General features: G+C 35.3%; 1 protein-coding gene across 1 annotated transcript in view; it reads left to right on the top strand.

Annotated features, from left to right (window-relative positions):
- Positions 1 to 21,619, top strand: part of slc25a36a (solute carrier family 25 member 36a) — a 70,373-nt gene extending 48,754 nt beyond the window's left edge. The window contains exons 4-7 of the mRNA XM_073040929.1: positions 1,675 to 1,775; positions 14,083 to 14,149; positions 15,304 to 15,593; positions 17,170 to 21,619. Of these exons, the coding sequence (XP_072897030.1) occupies positions 1,675 to 1,775; positions 14,083 to 14,149; positions 15,304 to 15,593; positions 17,170 to 17,363 (652 nt within the window). The 3' untranslated portion in view covers positions 17,364 to 21,619. The remainder of the gene's footprint in view (positions 1 to 1,674; positions 1,776 to 14,082; positions 14,150 to 15,303; positions 15,594 to 17,169) is intronic.
- Positions 21,620 to 24,227: the final 2,608 nt, after the last annotated feature.

Genomic DNA, 24,227 nt, shown 5'->3' with positions numbered 1-24,227 from the left:
CTCAGCACTGAAGTAACCTGTTGCAGAGTAATATAAATATGATTAATGATGTATGTTCAAAATTATCATAAAGCTTAACAAGCTGTACGTGATATAGTTGAACTTTTCTTTTTGTGACTAATAGCTGTAATGGGTGGGTGAGTTAAGTAGCAGCAATTGGGTCCTATTCATTGACAAGAACATTGGTTACCATGGACTAAAATGTCCTGGATACCTCACTTTAGAAGTAATTCATTAACGAACATGAATACAAGACATCTGTCAATATCCAAAGTACACTTCTAAGGCTTTGTTCAGTATATGTAATCAACCTGCTGTTATGGGAATTCTAATGAAGTAATGTTTTAGTAAAGTTGAATATAGGCGGAAAATTAGTACAACATAGATTAGGAAAGTTTTGTAGCTATTTATGTAAAAAACTGCTTCTTGGTGGATACTTTTATTTTGATGGATAAGTTATTTTGTTTTTCACTTAACACTATGTTCATGTCTGACTGCAAAACAAAATAATGATAAATGTTGAACATTACCCTGGAATAATAAGAGTGGGCTTTGTTTGAAACCTTTGCAGTCAGCTGGTGTTGGTTAAGATGATCAAATCTTTTGCTTTGCTCTTTCTACCTTGGATAAGAGGAAGTAGAACTTTGGCCATTTGACCTTGGCTTGATGCGACCAGCTGCCATGATGTGGTAGTTTTGGGTCAAGACTACTCTGATAATGCTTTTGGACTAGGTCAGCTTACGAGTCAGGATGGTTGTGTAGTAAGACTACATGTATCTTGTTACCTGAGTCAATATCTGATGTTTCATCCTTAAATTGGTAAATGTCCAAGAAGAAGATGCCCTAAAATTGTTGAGTTTTTTGTAGAAAGTTGAAAAACTGGAAATGTCCCAGGCAGCATAGATTTAATGCCTGTCCTACTAATAATTTAAAGTAAGGACAACATTCTGCATTGACTTGGCTGAGATATCTGCATGCCAAACATTAATTGTCTGTTCTTTCCACAGCTGCTGATTGATGTGAATATTTCCAGCAATCTCTGTTTTAGTAGTTATGAAAACCCTTATTGAGTAGCTCTCATCTGAACCTATGGCATTAGTATGACCAGCTTGGTAAGGTAGCACATATCTATTAGGGCTGGAGATCTAGTTCCATGCACTTTGAATTAATGGAACTGATTTTGATGTACAGGAAGAGTACAAAAACTGGTGAAAAAGTTGGTAGGGAAGAGGATGTTAAGAAAATTGGTATGTTCTTGCGAAGGAAAACTGGTGCTGGTTCTTTAACCTAATTTGCCGTAACAGCTAAAGGTACTATTATCTACATCCATAGCATGGTGAGTTGGGGTATTACAGATGCAGACAATATCCTCCAAATAATTTCTATGCGGAAATCAACAATGGGTTGATGTTTTATGTATCTGTTTCTCTGATGTTTGTTTAATGAAAAATAATTCCTAAGCAGTAATATCAAAAAGCATTTCATTAATTTAAAAAAAAAACCTATTTTCTGCAAGGTAATATTAAATAGATGAGGAACAAAGTAGCAGACAAAATTTCTGCCTTCTGAATTGGAAAAGAGCAGAGTTACATTAGTTGCATTAAATCCTTAAGTTAATGGATTACACCTAAAACTAATTTTTCACTGGTTATGTGATCTTGCTTTTTCTTGTAGAGCTATATACTTTGCTGCTTACTCCAGTTCGAAGGAAAAATTGAATGCCATCCTGGAACCTGATTCAAGTGTGGTGCACATGCTCTCTGCTGGAGTGGCAGGTATGAGTGAGAAGTGCTATTATTATCTGCAAGTTTTTGTAGCATGCTTAACAGTATTTATAGGAACTGGTCTTAAATCTCCACAATATTTGTACATTTTCAAAACTCTACAATTAAACACCAGACAACTTTACCTATGCGACATTTATAAAGAATTGCCATTATAATTTCACTGTAGATTGCAATTCTGTTCCAATATCAAATTGAAAACCAAATTTTATTTGGGTGTGTGTTATTTAACTTTAAAGTGCCCATACACAACACAGAAATCACAATTTCCAAGAAGTTTAAGTCATCTGAAAATCGTATCTTTTGTATCTGAGAATTGATTACTTGCTATTTAAAACATTTAATTGTCAGAAACCATTATTATTTGGATTTGTTTTATGTATTTCAGACACACAATCATTTGAATATTTTTGGCAAGTTGAGGATAGGGCAGTTGACTCTTAATTGACATGGTTGAGGTGTCTTGTCTAACTTAATTAATATCCCATATTTTTTAAATAATTGTTAGTCTTTTCCTTTATCTCATTCCCACAGTTTTCAAAGATTTAAGCTACATTAATCTTGTTAGTGAGCAAATAATCAAATAAAGAATTTCAGTTTCTTTAAGGCAATCTATAGTATTTCAAACCAGTTTCACAATTATTAAATTTTACCAGCTTCATAGGAAATGTCTTTTTTCTATTCATTAAACTTTTTTAAAAAAGACATAAATGGGCAATGTTTATTTTCTCTTGCTTCTGTGTAATTGTTAACATTAGTATCACAAGGTCATGACAGCAAATTTAAAAACATGACACACCCAAGAAAAAGGGTAATTGCTGAAAGGTTGGATAAATGTAAGTATTTGTATAACAGGCTGTTACTATGATAGTTACAGTAGTCCCTACACTTTAGTCACAGTGTTCAAAAAGGAAGAAGTGATTTTGTATTTTAAAAAAATTCTAACATTAGATGCAGACTTGATGTTCCCTTAGATGTTAAACTGGATCTTATGAACTTCATTCTAAAAGCAACAAAATAACCAGATTTTAAAAACTTGAAATAAAATCAAAATATTGGAGATGGTCTGAAGGTCAGGTAGCAACATTTCAGATTGATGACCTTTCGTTGGATCTGAAAAAAAGTGAGAGAAGTGTTTTCTTTAAGTTGCATGGAAGGAGGTTTTGAAGAGAACAGAGGGGATGTCCATGTCAAGACAGAGCTAACCTTATGCTGCTGGTGCCATTTGTGAACCCTGAAGACTTGTTAATAGCTGATCGATCTGGAGGGTGTGTAAATGGAATGTGAAAAGGACAAAAGCGAGAGCTGGAACTGAGATGCAGAAATCAATGATGCCTGAAGTACTCAGCAAGTTAGGCAGAATCAGTGGAGAGACAAAAAAACATAGTTAATAATCCACGTTGATAGTTGCACATCAAAACTGACCATTCTCGATGTAAGCAAAAAAGGCTTCATCTGAAATTGTTGAATTTAATTTTGAATCCTGAGAGCTACAATATGTTCTCTCAGAAAATATCATAGTTTTCCTTGAGCTTTTGTTGGGCTTCATCTGAATAGAATGGGAAGCAAAAGTAAGAAGTCAGAGTGGAAGTGTGATGGAGCATTGATGTGATAGATAGCCTATCAATGTAATTCTGTAATATGCTTTTTTGGTCTCTGCAATGTAGAGGAGGTCACTATGAACACTTGTATCCAGTACATTAAATTGAAAAAACTGCATGTGAATCACTGCTTTATCTGTTTAAAAAAACACAGTGGGTTCCTGAATGGGGGAGAGAGGTGGTGAAGGTTAAAAAGGAAGGCATTGCAAAATGGTGGAAGATGAGACATGAGGAATTGCCGTAGGTGGAAGGGGAGAGAGAATGGGAAGTGGAGTGGATGCTTTAGAAAGGCCTGCCAAATAATGGTAAATACGGCTTCGTTAAAGGAAAAGAAAGTCGTCTTGGAAACACTGTTGTGCAAAATCTTTTCATCAGCACAGAAATGTTGGTACTAAAGAACAGAATGAAATCAAAATAAGCAACTAGTTGTTCCCATAACCATTTTATATGAATAGTGAATATAGAGCTTTGTTTTTTAGTAGGATTATATCACTGTAATTGGAAATGTGGTCACTGGCCCTTGTTAAATTAACAGGCATGGAAACCAAACAACTGTTTTTGGCATTCTGAGTAAAATATCGAAGGTTCTAAAAATCAACTAGCATCCCAACCTCTCTTATGCCATAGGCCAATACTGTTAGGTAAGGGATCTGTTGACCCCAGGCTAGGAACCCCCGAGAGAGAGGAAGCAATTACTGTTCCAAATTGATGACTTTCATTAGGAGTGAAAAGTCACTTATTTCAAATTGGCAGAAGTTTAAAGATGGAGAAAATGAGTGTGGTAGTTAGGAGGTAGTCTGTGACAAAGCACAGGAGGAATTAGAAGCTACAGAGGATCATTGGACAAGGCAGAGGGTGATAATCGGACTAGTGAAGAAACAAAAGAAGGGTTGTAAGTAGATGTAAATTGGCATAGCAGACCATTATTTTAAATAGTGATCACAGTATTAAACCTGGGCTACATAGTTTAAATCTGTCTATTCAGAAGACCAAGCTGTTGATCAATCTTCTACTAAACATCATTGAAACAAGAGTAGAATAGAGAGTTAAAGTAGCAAAAAGGCAAAAGTTCAGTTGTACTTCCAGACTGACACAGATGTTTCTTAGTGTTTACCAATTTCTATTTTGATTTACCTGAGTCAAGAAACTGCATAATAACTTTGCCTAATGTTTGTTAGTTGGGACAAAGGGAAATGTAAAATAGTATTCATTCTCTATTCATTACTTTTCTTATTTTCCTCAAAGCACCGTTCCATCAAAACTTAATGGTGGTCTAAACCTAGTCTGTTGCACTTCCTGAACCTCTTTCTTTGCCCATTTTCCTCTTTTCTATAAACATGAGAGGATGTCTATAATTCATATTCTGGACTACCAACTATAAGTCACTATTATTTCTGATATCTCACATGATAATGTTACCAAGCACTGACGAGCAGTCACCAATATTGTCTCTATCTAGAGTGTCTCGAAATCCATTGGCAGAGTAAACTGTCATTGTCTTCTTCCAACCCAACTTCTTGTCATTGAGGCTATAATTACACGTAGTTAGCTTCGTTATCATTCACATGCCTGACATTAGAGTCCCAAAACAGACTGCATTGAATAGAGTTCAGAATATAATTTTCCTGGAGGACAGAGGGAATCCTCTGCGGATTTTCACAAAACCACCTGTAAGTGTAATATCCTCAGCTGGTTCACGAAAGTGTTCAATTTATTGCTGACCAATGTGGAACCGCATCTAGACAGTCACTGACAACCTGAAATCTCTTGAGATACATGCAGAAGGCCAATGAGAAAAACAAAATTACTACACCATCTCTTAATCACGCTGAAGGACTACCTACAAAGGCCAAGCAATTTTTTTTTCCTATTCCCTTCTTCCTTGCAATCATGGCAGATGCAATATCCAACCTTTTACTATATTTCTTATATTCACCAACCTGTACATTTCCAGCTGCAGTAATAGCTCTGATGTACCAGATTTTGTTTCTGCATTTGTTACTCAATTTCCTGTCCTGTGGGGTGACCAAATACCATTCAGGAAACCATTTTGAAGGAACACCTTTGTTCAGTTTGCAAGTGTAACCTTCAGCTTACTGTTGTCATAATTCTCTGTTACCCCAGTCCTTTCTCCATCCTCCATTTCTCTGACCAGCTAAACCTGTTCCAGGAAAACTGACAAAATGATCAAGGGACAACAGATCATCATTTGAATAGTTCTGAGTTGAAGAATTTTAGTCAATAATTTCAATCTGACCTGCCTGCCTTGTTTCCTGCGTCGTTACTATTCACAATTTCCTTCCAACACCTGTTTAACTTCATCTTGCCTTTCACAGATTTAACTTTCTTTTTGATCCCTTTCTCCCTGACAACACTTGCCCATTTTTCTGAACTGAAGCATCAACTTGATTTCTTCGGCAGCAGAAGCTGCCTTGTCAGCTGAGTGGTTTCACGATGTTTTAGATTGCCAGCATTGTCGGTATTTTCCTTTTTGTATTTTGTGTGCCTAAACTGAGTTGAACAAACAAACAATTCACTTTTAATTCCTATCCAATGAATCAGGGTTATCTATACAGTGAGGAGAACATATTTCTTGTGTGCTGCACCGCTGGTATCCTGACCATTGCAGGACAAAATAACAAAACTTATTTTGTAGAAAATATGATTATCACTTGAGCAAATTACTAGATGATATCTCGTGTCTTCTGAACTTTCCTTCATGTGTCAGTTTCTTCAGAACATGACAAAATAGGCAAAGAATAACAGAATCAGTATGGAAAAAATCTCTTTCTCCTATCACCCACTTAACATATTGTAGCATATTCCATTTGTGCCATGGTGTTTATCAATTTTTATGCAACCAATACACTGCAAACATTTAGCACAATTTTGAATATTCTGATTATTTGTATTGTTTGACGAGAATTTTATAGTAAATGTTAAACACACTTCATTGAAATACAAGTGTTTGTAAAAGTGCATGGAAATTGTGTCATTTTCTGTTCTGTTAGCTGAAAATTGTTTGTTAATACTTTGGAGGAATATCTTGAAATCAAAAATTGGGTTCAGACTTTCATGTTGGAGATCAGTCACAGAGGATTCCTTGTACGAGGATCCGCCTTCAGGTTGGATTGCAGTTGTTCTCTTTAACTTGCTGGTTAGTTGATAATTTCATATGTGATTTGCATTGCAACTCAGCTTTTCATATTCTATGCTATTATTGGGGGTGGGAGCTCAAAAGTAATGCATATGGAAATATTTTAATCAGTTCTTCTATGGAATAGTAGCCAGGAGTCTCCGATCACTTGTGAAAATTGTCATGGAAGGGTTCGTTTGATTTGGGAAATCTTTAAAAAGTAATAATAAGTTTTCACATTTAAAAATAACTTTTTAAAAATGCTAACCTTGTCATTTGTTGGGAGCATAAAAATCTTCCTTTCCATGTTACTCCAGCAAATTGCTATCATCTTATGCACCTGTTGCCTAAAATCTCAAATTGCTGTATTGGTCAGAATATCTTTTATTAGAATGAAACTGTGTGAATACCAGTTGGATTCTAATAAATATATTAGTTTACATAAAATGGCTAGAAATTAAGAACATTTATGCAATAACTTGTTTCAGTTATTGTGTTCAAGCAAGAGTCGTACAGCACAGAATTGGGTGCTTTGTCCCAAATGGTCAGTGGAACAATGATGTCCATCTAAGGTAGTCTGCATTCTTCTAAACCCTTCCTATCCATGTGTATGTCCAGGCCTTGATTTACCTGCATCAACCACATGCTCAGATAGCTCATTCTAAAGGACCATCCACTAAGTGAAAAAATTGTCCCTCAGGTTCCTCTTAAACTGGCAGCTGACAATTACATTTTAAGAATAATTAAATTTGTTGCAAGGTTTTTTTTATTTATAGGCACTGGAGATCTATCATTATCAACTCTAGAACACCGCTGTAGGAATTCCTCAACAGTATCCTCAGCACAGCCATCCTTAACTGTGCTTCATTAATGTCTTGCACAACAATGTGTTCTAAGTAAGGAAGTTAGCTAATTACGCAACATCATAATTCTGTGCTCAACCCTTAAGATTATCAAAGTGCGCCAACATATAACACAACCAGTACTTACATCGACTGATAGGCGATAAGAATGTTACTTGCCACTTAAGTGTCAGCAGCAGTCTTTTAAAAGATGTCTTTAATCAATGCCCTCAACAATCAAAATTATTTCTATTGCTGAACTGCCAGCCCCATACCCATCTCATGTCAGCTTCCTAAAAATCTCTGTTGATTAGAAACTTAACTAGATTTCCATTTAAATGATGTATTTAAAAGAGCAGATGATAAGCAGGTAGCTTGCAAGTACTCACTTCTAGACTCTCCACAGCCTTTTCAGCATTTACAAGGCGCAAATTGTGAGTTCTGTGAAATACTAATTGCCTGAAGGAAGAGGGCTCCATCAGCACTGAAGTAACTCAACAGCAGGATGACAGTGTTTTGTTGGAATTTACTAACAGTCTGGAATATTAACTCTCAGGGCACTGGTGTTGTAGTTTGTATAAAGGTACAAAGTTCCCTGTAGCTACAAGCCAATGTTCTTATTTTTGGCAATAACTTCCCAAACTGACTTTCAAAGCAATAGACATGTGATAATACTACCCATTTCCTCCAATTGTATACCATCCTGATTTTGAAATCTATTACACTTCCTTTATCAGCAATAAATCAAAATTTGAGTTCTTATCCAAAACCTAATAGAAGTAGCTTCACATATTGGCTGTGGTCCAAGAAAGCATCTAACAATTGCTTTCTCTGTTTGAACTGAGGGTACAATTACAACTTTTATAAAGACATTTAGGCAGGTATATGGTTAGAGGAATAAGGGCCAAATTTAAGTGGCTAGGACTAGCTCAGGTAAGCAGTTCTGTGTTGCCTAACTTTATTATCAAAAGCTGACTTCAGTAGCGCCATGTACATCTCAGAAATTTATTGTATTTTTAAAAGCGGAGACTTAATCTAATCCAGATTAATTTCAGGTTCCAATTATAAAATGAACAGTGCTATAATAGAGACTAATTTCTCCCTTCTAGCAAATCAATATTTGTCAAAATATATTTTCAATTGTTTTTAAGGTTTTTTTTACAGGATCAAACTGAAGTTGTACTCTGATTATAAATTAAAATGTCATCATGCCAGACATTTGTTTGTTTACTTTGCTAGAAAAACACGCTTATTTTTTATCTGTCTTCATCAGACCAAGTAGTTATCTTTATTTGTACAGCAATGAAGTACAAATCAAAGGGAGAAATGAAGAGACTTCAAACTGATACTGCCCATTCTCATTTGTGAAAGTAAATCTGCAAAGTTTATACACTGCCAGGGTTAAAATGTTTAAATTCTGATTGAATCTGCTCAGCATTTTAGTTGTAGACGATGTTGGTCAGCAGGTATTCCTGCTGTTATTGGTTTATGATGACACCAGCTCTTTGAGAAAATTTCAATTTTAAAATGAATGTAGAATTGTGTGGTCAGGTTGTTGCAGGTACTTGTGATCTATTTTCAATTCTAGGTTGACTTGTAATATAGAATTATTGTAATTCAGAGAAAAGCTTTATTTCCATCAGTTTTGACGCATGCACATTAATATTTTATTGCACTTTAATTTATTAACGGATTTTTTTATCTTCTTGTCATGAATATCATGCTCGCTCAGGAGTACAACCCTCTGATACTGTGTCCAAGCAGTTATCTTCAGAAGAACCTTCAGTGAGAGGCTAAATTTGGTGATCACTAAAAACGCCAATTCTGTTCATTGCCCATATGCAGGGATTTTCGTCAGCATTCAGGCAGAGGCACCTGTTACTATGCCCCTTTCTCGTGAGTTGGCTAACCAGACTCCAATGTTTCTTATTATCTTTGGGCTTTCAAATCTGTTGAATTATTTAATTTTATTATTGCTATAATTTTCATAATGAAATATTGTACTGTATAAAAATATCCCTATTGATCACAACTTTGTTTTGTTAACATCTAGATTTGATACTGAATAATTTCTGTATATTCAGAAGTTGCTTCAGCCATGAAACACTTCTTGCCTTTTACTCTAGTGGGAAAAGTAATGGCAGTACTGAGATATTTCCTATCTTGGATTAGGTTGTATTCTGAAGATTATGTCAAATATCTTGGCTAGTTGCACTCACTAGCAAACAAAATATTTCATTTGTTGCCCCCTGTTGGTCAGGTAGACCGTGGATATCACCTCTCAGTTGTCTATGTGATAGACAAGCCAGGACAGTACAACATCAAGAGCAAGCCGTTGCCCATGTAGCAGGGTCTCCTTCTCCATGCAGCTGCTAAATCCAAAGGAATGGCAGAGACTGATACAGTTTGGTGCCAGTGGCATTGCAGGAGTTGCAGTCTGCATTGAACTCTTTTGGATTTGTCTCGGGGGGATTTACTCCTGAAGCCTTCTCTGTGAGTGGTTATAGCTGCAAAGCAGCAGAGTTTTGGGATCAGAGTTTTCCTTCTCCTAGATGAGCTGCCAACCATAGCTGATGAGCCCCATCTGCCCGAATCAACTGGTTTTAAGGCGCCAGTAACTTGGCTTTGCCCTTTCTTCTGTCAGTAGAAATGGTTCCGCTGAGCTTAGTAGCTAAGCCACACATGAAGGCCAGGAGCTGAACTTGGTTGTCAGAGGCAATTTAAGATCCACGCCATTGAGAATATTTAATAGGCAGTGGGAGCTTGTTCCGATTACCACTCCCAGCTAAGACATCCTTAAGGAACCTTTACTAGCTTTTGGCTATGAACTATCCAAGATGTTTTATTTTCACGTGATTCCCTCCACCATCATGAACCTACCATCCCCACCTTGTGTTCTTTTGTCCCATGTTGTTTTATTTGTTTTCCTCTGAAAGGTGCTTGGTGACGGTTCCATGAGATGATAAAATGATAAGATGCACACAATTTTGTGAATTAACTAAATAGGAATATAAAGTTATGAGAGTGAAACCACAAAACAGATTTGTGAAAGGAGTTTGTAGCAAATAATTTTTGATTCTTCTGCCATTGAAAATAGAACATAAATGCAGGGCAATATAAAGAAGATATTGAAGGCATGTAACTGATGATAGTCATAAAGGAAAGGGCAGACTATTGTAAGCATTTCTGTAATGATTTTAAATATTTTAATGTCACTGCAATGGTCCTGTTGAAATTATGCCTCTAGGGTGAAAGAGTATGTTACCTCTTAAAACAAAAGACAATGAGATATTGTTGTGCTATCTTGGCCACTGTTTTTTACCATTATTTACATGAAAGTTCAGAATCATTGTGGGATTACCATGATAAGCTACATCATCTTAATCATCAACGGAGTGAAAAATCTATGCTGATAATTACTGACCTCTTGGATACAATTGCAAAATAATTTTCTGTATTGTAGAAAAGGAAATTTATCCGTTTTGGAATAAAAAAAAATATCCAGTGTAATGATGTGCTCAGTGCACTCTGCAATAACGTGATTTCAACCTCTAGCCATTGTGTCCTTTAGAGATTTTTATGAGCATTAGCCAAGGTCCTTTAGGACTTAAGTATAAATATATTTGTTCTGTGTAATTTGTTTCATTAAAGCAAGTTTAAACTATTAGAAAGTAAGGTTAATACATGGAATTTGTAATAGGCCTCGATTTTTCCCTTTTTAGAAAAAAAGCCTAAAAGCAAAATGAAATCCATTGGGGTGGGAGGAGTTCTGCAAAAGTTTTTATTTCATCTGTATTAATTGTAATTGTAGACTATGATATTCGGTATTCTGCATTCTCTGATGTATTTTGATGCCAAGTTCATCCTGGCAGTAAAACTGGTTTGGGTGCAAAATAATGTAACAATATAGCTTTGTTTTTCATTGCTGCTTAATACAATCCCTTGTAACTCAAGTGAGGAAGAAAATACCAAAGATAGTAAAAGATTTGGCTGTCTTTCTATGTTCATTTGTAGAAACCCAGAAAATAAAATGTGCTTTATTAAGTCTCTTAATGTTTAAACATTTATCAATGCATATTTGCTGTATTCGGATGGACAAGGTTAGCATTTTTACGTATTTCTAAAAAAGAAACAAAACAATCTTTTTATTAGTGTAATGCATTTTACTTTGTTGTACTAATGGTTATGATTTTGTATGATTACTTTGCAGTTTAAACTTCCATGCTCTGCTGCAAATAGCAAAAACTCGGTACTACAATGTTTAAGTATAAGCCTTTTTTCATTATCTCCTCTTGGCCCTTTAATTTACAGTTGTTCAAAGGGGGAAAAAACTGAACTTGAATGAGACTTGCATTTAATTATTTGAGTTCTACCTTAAGGTACAGTATTGCAAGTTCATCTGATAAGGTCACTTGTCATTGTGATGCAGACAGCCTGTGTCTAATTTAGGTATATATACTGTATATTTCTCTCAAGAAAAGAGTAAACCTTCTCATCCCATGTTCCACCTTACCAGATATTTTTCTTTCATCATTACTGAAAAGAAATAACTAGTTTTAATTCAGCGAGTGCAGGACCAGGTACTGATTGCAGTCTATACACTGTCACTATATGCTGCAATACAGATTTTTTTTAAAACATATGTCATTCAGAATGCACCACATATTTTCAGTTAATATCCTCTGTATGTCTGTGTCTACTTTTTTAATGGACATTGCAAAAGCTACTTCTCTCTGTGTTCAATTCTCAGTCCAGAAACGGGTGGGATGGAGCTAGCCTCTCTTTGGCTGCATCATTTTCAAATTACATTCAAAAGAAATCTGCTACAGTTGTCTCATAATAAACCTGATTCCTCATTAACTATCAAAGATTCCACCTGATTTGATTAGCTCTCTTAGCTGTCATCTGAAGTGGCATGGTAAATTTGGATATCAGATAATTATAGGAAATGGTATTGTCACTATCGTGCAATAAGGGAAAGGGCCATTATGAAAGCATTTGGAAATTACTGAAAATTTCTGCTCTTATGTGGCCAAGAATGAATTTTAGAAAGAAATAGTTGTCCATATTATAAATCATTTTAATTGGTTAGGTTGTGTGATATTTAGGTAGAATGTGTGAGGTGTATATTAGTGAGTTTGGATTGACTTTATAGTCCTGTGAGCCTAATTTTCTTGATCATACGCTTAAACTGATATGTTCTTCATATTTAACAAATGCATCAGGCCCTGTGTTCTTGGTGTGAAGGCATTTTATCTTATTTTATTTCCCCTCATCATGAATGTACCTTGAGCACTTTTGTCAGGGCCCTTAAAATTAATACCAATAACATGATTCAGGGAATGAAATGGGTAAATGCTAAGGCTATTCTAAGTTGGAAGCTCAAACCTCGCAATTGGTTGGCAGTCTGAAGTACAGACTGACCCTAGAATAAATCAACGGCCCCAGAGGGGCCATTGTTTATTGCCCCTCTTTATAGAATAAACACTATAAAAATCTAATGGTAAGTGAATATTCTTCTTTTTGACATTGGATAATTGCAGACATTTAGAATAGATCATCTCCACATAATCCTCATTAAGGTTTTTTTTGTATTCCACTCATTAGACATGAGTGATTAGTGCAGTTGAAGTTTGTTGGGCACCAGCAAACAACCCCCTTTGCACTCTCATACACACACACTCGTACACACTCACGCTCGCACTTCTCTCCATTCCACAGGGTGTTGTCTCATGCTGGTTCCACAGATGTCAACACTCCTGGCAACTCGCCCAACTGGCTGTTCACAAGTGTGAGCCTACACAGTGAGTGTCATTAGGTTATTTGTACCATGGCTGACATTGTAGTTGAGCCTTTTATTTAATCCTCGCCCAACATACATACAACTCTCGCTTTCTAACAGGATCAGTGGCAGGAGCATTGCCTAACTTATATTAACCTGGGAAACTTAAGTCCGTTGACTGCCATTCTGGCAGGGAACAACTAGCATGACAAAATCCAAGGATCAAACCTGGAGGCGCCTTGTTCCCAGTAGTTCAGTTGCACACAGGTTGGTGGCCTTTTATCTATTCAGGTATCAGAGGAGCTTGCCAACTGTATTTTTTTTAGTTAGATGTGAAATTAGAACATTCAAAAATCATGTAAATGAAAATTACCTTGGATGACCAATTTAGTTTCCGTCTTAATGTTTCCAAGATTCTAAAAGAACAACTGTTCCATTAGGTGTATTCATCAACTGCATTTTTTTCTATTTAATATTGCAGTCTGTGGCACAGGCACTTTTAAACTGAAGAAATATATTACTCAGTTGTTAGAATCTTAAATCTCTAGGAGAGTTGTCTTAATCACTATTGATAGTGGAATCATGATTTTTTTTTTAGTTCGAATATACAAGCAATTCTTCCTCTGCCATAGCCATTTAATTTTCTTTTGAAGTTTTGTATGTTATGAGAATAATGAGAGACTGGTGTCAGGACAGATACATTTTGATTAAACAGTGGACCTGGTCAATTGTGTTATACTCAATTTGTTATTTCAGCAAAATGAAAACATTTGCCAGATCAAGAAGTAAACAATTACTAATTCAAATTGCCATGCATAATTTATTTGTAGTAGATAGTACAATGTGGATTTCTTAAGATTTGAGATTAACATTATTAGAATCGTCTCATATTCAGAGTTCAAAGGCTATGTTATCAGTATTGTTATTTTTTTCCCAGGCTTTACTGCTATTACAGCCACCAATCCCATCTGGCTAATAAAGACACGCTTGCAACTAGAAGCAAGGTAAATGGATCTCATTTAACCTGTTAATTATGGTATTTTTAAGGAAGGAAAATAGACATTTACAAATGAACAAATTGTTTATTTTTAAATAAATGTAGGACATTCCACAGTGATCAGATTTTTTTTCAAAAATATGAATAGCTTTGTGTTTGTATATATCTATTCTCACCACATCCACTTAACATGTACAGTAAAACAATAATTTAGAAACATTTTGTTTTAAATTACTTAAATTTCTAATTTCAAAATCCCATGCACTTGAAGGTCTTCTGTAATTGAGTGTTCAATGTATTACAAAAGTCCATCGCAGCAATTTTCCCCCTCCATCGAAGTTGATGATAGAAAAATCTCTGTAAAACTGGTGAGACCAAATTTGGAATACTGTGTTCGGTTCTCTTAGCATCATATTAGGAAGGTTGTGGAAGCTCTTGTGAAAATGCAGAGGAGATTTACCAGGCTGCTGCCTGGATTACAAAGCTCGTCTTATGAGGACAGTTTGAGCGAGCTAGAGATTTTCCCCTTGGAGAGAAGGGGGATGAGAGCTGACTTGACAGAGATGTACAAGATGATAAGAAGTTTGGATCGACTGGACCCCCAGAGACTTTTTCACAGGTTGAAAATGGGTGGCATAGTTTGAGGTATTGGGAAGAAAGTATGGGGGGATGTCAGAGGCAGTTTGTTTTTACACAGAGAGTGATAGGTGTGTGGAATGCACTCCTAGGCAAGATGGTATAGGCAGATACATTAGGGATTTTTAATAGACTTTTGAAAGGCAAATAGATAAAAGAAAAGAGTTAGATTGATCTTGGAGTAGGTTAAAGGGTTGGCACAACATTGTAGGCTAATCTCTGTTGGAAAAAGCTATCCCCACAGCTTTACTTCAAGAGAAACCGTTACAAACTGCTGGCCATACATACAGGACTTCTAACATTTTCTTTAAAATTGAAAGAACTTATTATCTTGCAATTTACTGTGCTGTGTATTCTAAAGAGTATTGAAGATGTGCTTTTGTTTGGAAAGGTCGCGCAACTTGCTCTATCAGCATCTATCTGTTGCTGCAATTCATGTTTTTTTATGCATAGAATATTGAGAAGTTGAAACTATGTATTGGAAAGTCATATGTAAGTTTTTCATTGGAATTGCCTATTTTGTAGGAGCCGAGGCGAAACACGGATGAGTGCTTTTGAATGTGTGAGAAGAGTATATCGTTTTGATGGTATTAGAGGCTTCTACAGAGGAATGTCGGCTTCCTATGCAGGCATATCTGAGACTGTCATTCATTTTGTAATTTATGAAAGCATAAAGCAGAGACTGATGCAATCCAAAACATCTTCGAACATGGATCCCGAAGAAGATTCTGTTAAATATGCTTCAGACTTTATAGCCTTGATGTTAGCTGCTGCAACATCTAAAACTTGTGCCACCAGTATAGCATATCCACATGGTAGGTAGCTTCTATGCACTTATAAATGACATACTTTTCCATGACTGTTCTAGTTCCTTCTGTAATTAAGCCTAGGTTAGATATAATGTAATTCTGTGAACTTTGTTCATTGAGCTTGCTATCCTCTCTGCACTTAGGTTCCCTTTTACTTGATCCTGATCCTTATCGTAACACTTTGGAGCTATAGATTATTCATTGTACAAAGCCTGTTTGCCAAAACCTAAATAAAGGATGGAATCTGAAATTAAATGAAAATGCTGTAGACATGGTGCACCTTTGGAACAAGAAACTGAGTTAACCCTAGAAGATTTTTTTGCATAGTAGGGGAATTAAGGGTATGGGGAAAAGGCAGGTAGGTGGAGATCAGTCCATGACCAGGTCAGCCATGATCTTATTGAATGGAGGATCAGACTCAACAGGCCAGATGGTCTACCCCTGCTCCTATTTCTTATGTTATGCTCTTAAGAATGTCTTACATTAGAATTTTCTAAAGCCCATTCCTTACTATATTTTCTTAAAATATGTAATATACTCCATAGTTCTTAACTTAAAAGGTCCTTGTTTGCAATTAAATGTACATACAAACATACACATGAGCAAGGTTTGGAAGTAGAAGCCCACTTAGCCCTCCAAACCTTTACTAACATTTAATATGATGCTGGCTGATTAGATAGGTTGTGATTTGAACTGCACAATCTACTCATAACTTTTTACCCCCCCCCCACCCCCACTTAGCGTGAATTTGCTTTTCTCTGGCTTAAAAAGTATTTTAAAAACTCAGAACTCAGAACCCAGAAATAAAAATTACTTCTTCATCTGTGACTTCAGTATATCAATTTCATTTATATCAAAATATAGAGACCCCAACATAAATCTGCTACAGTTCAATTTCCACAACCACAATAAGATCTGCTTTATTCTGGCTTTGTTTCTTGGCAGCCTATGTTCCATCTATATTTATCTAAATGTAAATATGCCCATCTTTGTTTCCAATTTAAAAAAACTATTCTTTGATTTTAATTTTCATCCCAATTTATCAGATCCCTCTCTTTCTGTAAACCTGCTTCAATTCTATAACCATTCAAGGTCCTTGTGCTCCTTTAATTCTGTCTGATGATGGTTCACTAATAATTTTTTCTCCCCATTGGTTCACATTTTACTGCATTTTAAGTTGCCTAGATCCTAAACTTTGAAATTCACCTCCTAAATTGACTGATCTCTCCTCTGCAATGTATCTTAAAATTTGTTCTTTTGAACAACCATTTGATTATATCTCAGCTCATTTTGTGGCTTTGTGTCAATGATTATTTGATGTTGTCCAAATCTCCTAATAACTCGGATTTTAAGTTATTACCCTTCATTTGAGTAGAGTATATCACCACAGATTTTTACTGATTTTTCTAAATCTCCTTTGCAATGTTGGATTATGTAGAGTTTATGAACTTCTGTAATATAAAGCAAATCCTGCTTGAATGAAGATTTCAATGGCTGCAAAAATTCAATATTCAGAAATATTGGATAATATAATTGTAAACGTGCAGATTTTAATCATAATTTGATCAACTTTTTTTTACAGAAGTCATAAGAACTAGGCTACGTGAAGAAGGAACAAAATACAGATCATTTTTTCAGACATTTTCCTTAGTAATATCTGAAGAAGGTTACAGATCACTTTATCGTGGTCTTATCACCCATCTGGTCAGACAGATTCCAAACACTGCAATCATGATGGCCACTTATGAGCTGGTGGTTTATCTTCTTGATGGGTAACGAAAGTGATATGTTGTGCAAACCTGGAAGACCAAAGGATTTGACTGGACCAGAAACCCCAGATAAATTTTAATGCTGAGAAAAATGAATCAATTGTGAAGATTTAAGCTGCTGTTAAGACAAAGAATGTCCAGTTCGTGAAAAGAACTTGCTCTGATCAAGGAGCTACCGGTAGTCATGGCAATGACACAAAATTAGAGAATCACCACTTAATGGGGAACATTTAACAAATCTATATGTTATATTATCCTGTTATCTTTCATTATAACATCAGGTTTTTTTCATCGTGATAATCTTTCAATTTTAATGAAGTGTCAGGCAATCTTTGTAATAAATGTATTACTCTAAACCACTTGACTCAAATGATGCAAGAGTCATAGGCATTCTCCAATTAATCTGAGAAGCATTCCACTGAGTTGAAATCCTTGTACCAATTATCTCCTCCACAGATCAACCTGTAGAAAAGAAGCTTACAAAGGTGTTTAAGTTCATTCATCATTGAAGCCCATATTAAATAAAAGTCGTATATTACAGTATTTTGAATAAGCCCAGGAGTGCATCAATTACGATCTAGAATCCTCATGCAAAGAGTTAAATCTTGGCGGGTGGGGAGGGGTAGGCTGGGATGGTGTTCTTAGATTTTTTTTCCTAAACTCATTATATTTTGCACAGTAATGTAATTGCTTAAACTCCAATAATGCTGAAATTTAACTAAACTTGAAATGCACCTCTTAAATTCTAAATTTAAAGATTTATTCACTTAACATCTAAGATATGACTAATGAATGTAAAGCAAGATAAATAAGGTTGATTTGTTTACTGTTCCCCTGAAGTATTTGCATACACTTATTGTAGCATATCTATAGACTGTTAAGAATTGCTTCAAAGAAACAGCTATAAGTGTGATTATGTTATGCTTATGTTTGTCTATTCAGTCTGTAGATGCTTACAAAAAGGGATGCTAATGTTGGAAGAGGAAACAAAAATATGCAATACTCCACTGTGTTCAAAATCTAAATTTTACGTTATCATAAGTGACTTTGTCTTGAATATTTCCTCAAGCACTTTGTGGCCTTTCTACCTTGTGGGTTTTACTCTTTTCCCCTGATGATTTCCGTTCTTAAATTGTCAAAATAGCTAATAAATCTTTCACAAAAGTTTGTTTGATATAATGTAGATGGTTTCTGTTATTAAAGTTGTGCATTTTGCAGTCACTTCTCAATCCATAATTACATTGTATAATAACTTTGTGTACCTTTTTAAGTTTTGTTACTATCACTGTGTATTCTTAAATATTTGCATCCTTCATTTGTTGAATCCTGATGAACAAATCATTATATACAAATTCTATGTTTGCCTTGTCTTTTCTCAAATTATACTTGGAAAGAGTGCTTTGATCTTCCCTTATTTCCATACGTTTCAAACTTGTTTATCCAAAACTGTTATGCAAAAAGCAGATTTTAAGTTAGTGGACAAATACAAACCTGTCATTTGGTCAGTTTAAGAAACAAGGATGTGAACACAGTTTATTTACATTTAAAACATTTTCCGTTGCAGCTGATGAAAGTGTGAGTACAATTGGCAACTTGTATACTAGTGCAGAATAACCTCAAAAATAAAACTGGCAAAGCAGTATTAATGTGATTTTACAATTTAGTCATCTGCACATATTTATAATTGGGGGTGGGGGTGCGGAATCACCATTCAGAATCTCAACTACACAATGTCCTGTTGAGCTGTAATGACTTGTATTACTACATCTTTTTTTAAACAAGTCCTTTCTCATCCCTAAGCGTGTCATAATGTGAAATAGTCCGGTCTACACTTGGGCTGGTATTGTACAGCTTAATTTTTTATTTTGTTTTCATACTTTGGCAATGCTTGTAATCATGATCATAAAGCTACAGTATATCTAAATATGCTGCCTTAGACAGATGTTTTTCAAAAACTCTGCTGTTCAATTCCAGATCTAAAGTGTATTTGATCTTCTGTGCATAGTGCATCCTTGGGTGCAAGTAATGTATGTACATATTCTGTACAGAATCTTTAATTCTTAAGTCTTCATGTGTTTTGAATGCTTCTATATTGCAAAGGATTAAAAATGAATTAGAAAATGCTACAATGGTTTCATTAGTATACATTGTATGTGGTATTCCTGGATGCCTTTTAATTAGAATATAATATCTTGTTGCAAAAGAAATTAACTGCTAGACAAAAATGCGTTCACAAGTTCACACATGCCTCATGCAATAATTTTTTTAGATCCACCAGAGTTTGTATAATGTAAGGAAAAACTTTGGTTTTATGATTTGGATATCGTAGTTCTTTTTTGATCATCATATAGTACAAAGACTTCTCCCTGTGCATACATTGAATTGAATTTTCATAAATTTCTGTATAATGATCTTGATAGTAAAAGGATGCTGTGTTTCTTCAATGCTATATTTTTGAGCATCTGAATCCATATACATTTTATTTGAACCATCAGGTTATTCCAAATTATTCAGCAGGGTGGAACAAGCTTTTTTGTTATAAAGCTGTGGTTGCTTTGGAGGAGGAAATGGATTTTCCAGTTGCACAGCCATTATTTGAATTCCAACTCTAATAAATCTTATGAATTCTTTTGGCCAGGCAACTGCATTGAGCCTGAACTATCATTAAAAGTTTCATCATTAGGGGAGCAAAGTTAATTCTGTTTATTTCCAGTCAGCTCAGCACAGTAGGCAAACAGAAGTCATGAAAGAGTGCCTGTGCATTTGAAGGATTCCAATCGAAGGGGGCAAGGGACAGGGAAAAGAGAGGGTATGATAGCTTTGGAACAAATGAAGGTGAGGGCAGTGTGCATATTTAACAGGGTGATGATGATTGGAGGCTCTAGCTCTATTTTACACCAGGATTATCTTAGGCACAAGTTAGTTCCTATACGGTTTGATTTTTTTTTTTTGGATATTTTTCCCCACTTTATGCAACAGGCTTTGGCCATGATTTTCAACATAAAAATGCACAAAAATGCATCATAACTCCATGAATTCTTTAGCAAAAATTTTACAGTTGTGTTTACAGTTAATTTTCTTGGTAGTCCTTTGCTAAATGCATTTCTGGGTGATTCTAGTACATTTAAAAATGTTTTTAAAAGCAAACACACCAGATGCCTGATCATGTGATTGTCAGCTATGAACTCTTTCAGTGCAATATTGAATGTCAATTTTCTGTATTGCAAAAAAATGTGACTTTTGATATTTTGTGAAGCGAAGGCAGCTGTTTTAATTTGGAATCTGGTTTATTCTATTTAATAAAGTGTGATGTAGACATTCATATTTCTGACAAATATTCAGTGATTAATGTATAAGGAAACTACTATATGTTGCATATTAGCAAATCTTACTGGGAGTTGGAGAAGAGCTTCTGTTTGGCTTGTTAAATTTGGGGATAGAAACTGGGGTACAAATAGGTTTTTTTGCATAATGCAATATAAACATCCAATTGCTACAGTAAAAACATCTGGTACTACTGCAGTTAAAGGGAAACTTCTCTTAAGATGTACCTTTTGTTTTCATGTTTGTTTGCACATGAGCATGCATAATTCTTATTCAGAAAGGTTGGTTAAGTTAAATGAATCCATGCCATTTCAATACCCTTGTTGCCCTCACCCTCTCTTTATATTTGCAAGATTGGAAGTGGTTTCAAATTTTACATTCAATGGATGGATTTTTTCATGAGTTTTCATACTGTGTGAATTTGCACAGAATTCTAACATGTTAACACAAACTCTAAGCTGTTCTAAATCCAAGCAAAATATGCTACATGAAATTTGTCAATGCTTGAGCTGTGCACTTAAGACTTTAGAGATCTGTTTTTGCCCTAATATTTATCTATTTTTCAAATTGAATCCTACAAACTGTGAATGGTCCATGTTTCAAAGTGTAGCATTTCATGCTTGTTTGATTATACACCCCCCCCCTCCCCATTTATGAATTGTACTTTATTTTGGAATGAGCAAATATATACTTGCAAGTCCCTGTGTGCAAGTTTTGCAGACGTTTACGTTTCAGATAATTACTCCTTGCGCATATCTTTGAAAACTAAGAAACAGCTGAATGAGATGTAATGGAAGAAATTTACTAATTTGATGCCAGGATTTGGTACACTACTGAAATGATTTGCAACTAATTTTCACTTTGACTATAGTTTTAGCAATTAACTATTTTTGTGTATATTTGTGAATGTTGTGAAATGTCAATAAAATTGAAAATGAATACTGCAGCTATTGTGCGATTTCCTTGTCCAAGGTAACAGCTTCTGTAATTCTCCTTAATACCATATGATACAACATTTACAATAAATTACATGCAAACCTTATTTAAATGTTGCATGATTTTGAAATGCAAACTATGGGTGCACATTCTACCTGGATTATTAAGATGACTGGAGTTGTTTGTGAGATCTTAAAATTTCCTTTAAAAAGACATGATAGATTGTCAGTTATATATTTTCAAGATCTCTTGTCTTGCAGACTTTTGTGATACTGGGAAAGGGATTCAAGAATGAGACTACTGATTCCACATTATTTATCTCAGTCGGAGCTCAAATTTGACCAAGAACTTCCAATGAAATGTGCTGCTCTTTTAGGACATCCCAACAACATTTAACAGAAAACATTGGGTCATTGCCAGATACTGATGCTTGGTTGTAAAGCCATAGTAAGTTTCCTGGGTGAGGGACCATAGTGTTAGTCATTTGTAGAATCTTTGCAGTCTCCAGTGATATGAGAGAAAATAGTCTCACTTTTAAAGCATTGTTTGTTCTTCTGCAGTATACTTATTTTTAGCAATTGTAAAAAGCACTTGAATTTTATGTGGGTAAATAATCTAAAGGAAAAATGTAATACACAATTTAAAAACTATATAGCTTTATTATACTGACTGCATTTAACATTCAATGTTTCACATAAAATACTGAGGTGAAATTGAATTTTAACACCTGCTAGTGTAATTCCTATTTAAGGTTCATGCATAGTTAGGATTTTTATTAAAACAAACGTTCAACCAGATAATGCCTTAATGAGACAACCTCAGAACAAATCTCAACATGTTTCTGTGGTGCAGCAGTTTATACAAGATCATATAGAGTATAACTACTAGATCAGACAGAGCTCTCATTCTATTGTTGCTATCAATACAGGTGACTGATCCTAGTTCAATAAGAAGTGCATTCCTACTAAAGGAGCACTGATCTGGTGAAGTTGCAAATCAAGACTATGTAGATGTTAACATATAATATATCACAATCCTTATTCAACTTTGGATCAAATCAAAGTTTTGTAGTCTTGCCATACTTATTTGCAAATGGTAACAAAGCTCTTGCTATACCCTCAGCAGGGCCCAAAATAGATGTGCTAAAAGTAAGACAAACTTGCAAACCAGTTTAGTGAGAAATGTGGGATGTTCCAATCTAGTCTCCTTCAGAGATTTCCCACCATACTGGTGGGCAGTCTTCACCCAATTCAATTCACTCCACATTATAATCAGAAAATATCTGAAACATCTACATTAGCAAAGTTAGTGGGACCAAGTGGAATAGCCGCACAGGCACAACTAATCTAATGAAAAATTTGCCCTGATTAGTCTATTTTCACAAAATATGAAACAAATTTAATTATCTTAATTAGGACTAGTCATCTGCAAATTAACAATCCATCATTAACAATTTTATCAAGCAGCACTTCTAACCTAATAACCTGTGAGTGTCAAGGACACATTTCACTGAGTATAATGTCAAGGAGCCCTGCAAAAATCAAAGTCACTTGGCACTGAGGGTGAAAAAAATTCTAATGATTGGAATGATGGCTCTCACAGAGGAAGATGGTTGTTGGAGCTTAATCATGCTTATAAAGTGTTTCTCAGGGCATGTTCTCAATCTTAAGGTATTTCCATTAATGGATGTCTTTACATCTTTGATACCCTTGCTAATGGTGCAAAGTTCAGTTCCATTCTAAACTCTTCAGTAAGTGAAGCAGTCTACAACAGAATGCAAAAAGACCTAGGCAGCATTCAGACACAGGCTCGTGGCACAAATGGTTGCCTTCAGCAAGAAAATAACTAACATCATTCTTGGCATTCAATGTATTACCCTTGTCAGGTTCCCCAACATCAACTTCACCGTTGAGTAACTCACCCTCTAACACCCCAAGACCTTCTCATCATCTACAAATCAGAAACATTATGGAACCCTCTACACCTGAATTAGGGCAGATACAACAACATTCAAGAAACTCAACACAGTGATTAGATGGTGTACCAACTACAAAATGCACTCCCCTACTCTACTCACACGAGCCATTCCAACAGCATATTGCAAACTAATAATCCATTTCAACAAAAAGGAAAAAGCACCAGGTGCACAAGACCATTACAATCTGTATAATCCCCTTCAAGTCACAACACCTAACTAGAAAATATATCATTGCTCTTACACCTTACTGCATCTAAATCATAGACCAAAAAGGACAAAAAACACTTTATAAAAATTGTTACATATAGTACTCTAGCCACAGGGTGGTGCTGCAGGGAAAGGACGCAGTGTTCAACATGAAGCTATACTGCATGTATGCATTGGAAGTAGTTTAAAGGAGGAGCAGAAACTTAAATTGTTAGAAATTCTCATAGTCCTTTCCATTGTGGTCAGTAAAAGAATAGGACCATACCAAATTTAACCATTTTAAAGAAGAAAAAAAAGAGATTAGCTTTATTTGTCATGTGTATATTGAAACCCTACCATGAAATGCATCATTTGCATCAAATCCAATACGGGCAACCGCAAGTGTGTCACCATACTTCCAGTGCAAATATAGCATGCCCACAACCC

The sequence above is a fragment of the Hemitrygon akajei genome, chromosome 3, assembly GCF_048418815.1.
Source record: "Hemitrygon akajei chromosome 3, sHemAka1.3, whole genome shotgun sequence".
Taxonomy (NCBI): domain Eukaryota; kingdom Metazoa; phylum Chordata; class Chondrichthyes; order Myliobatiformes; family Dasyatidae; genus Hemitrygon; species Hemitrygon akajei.
This window is presented reverse-complemented; position numbering and strand designations above follow the sequence as displayed.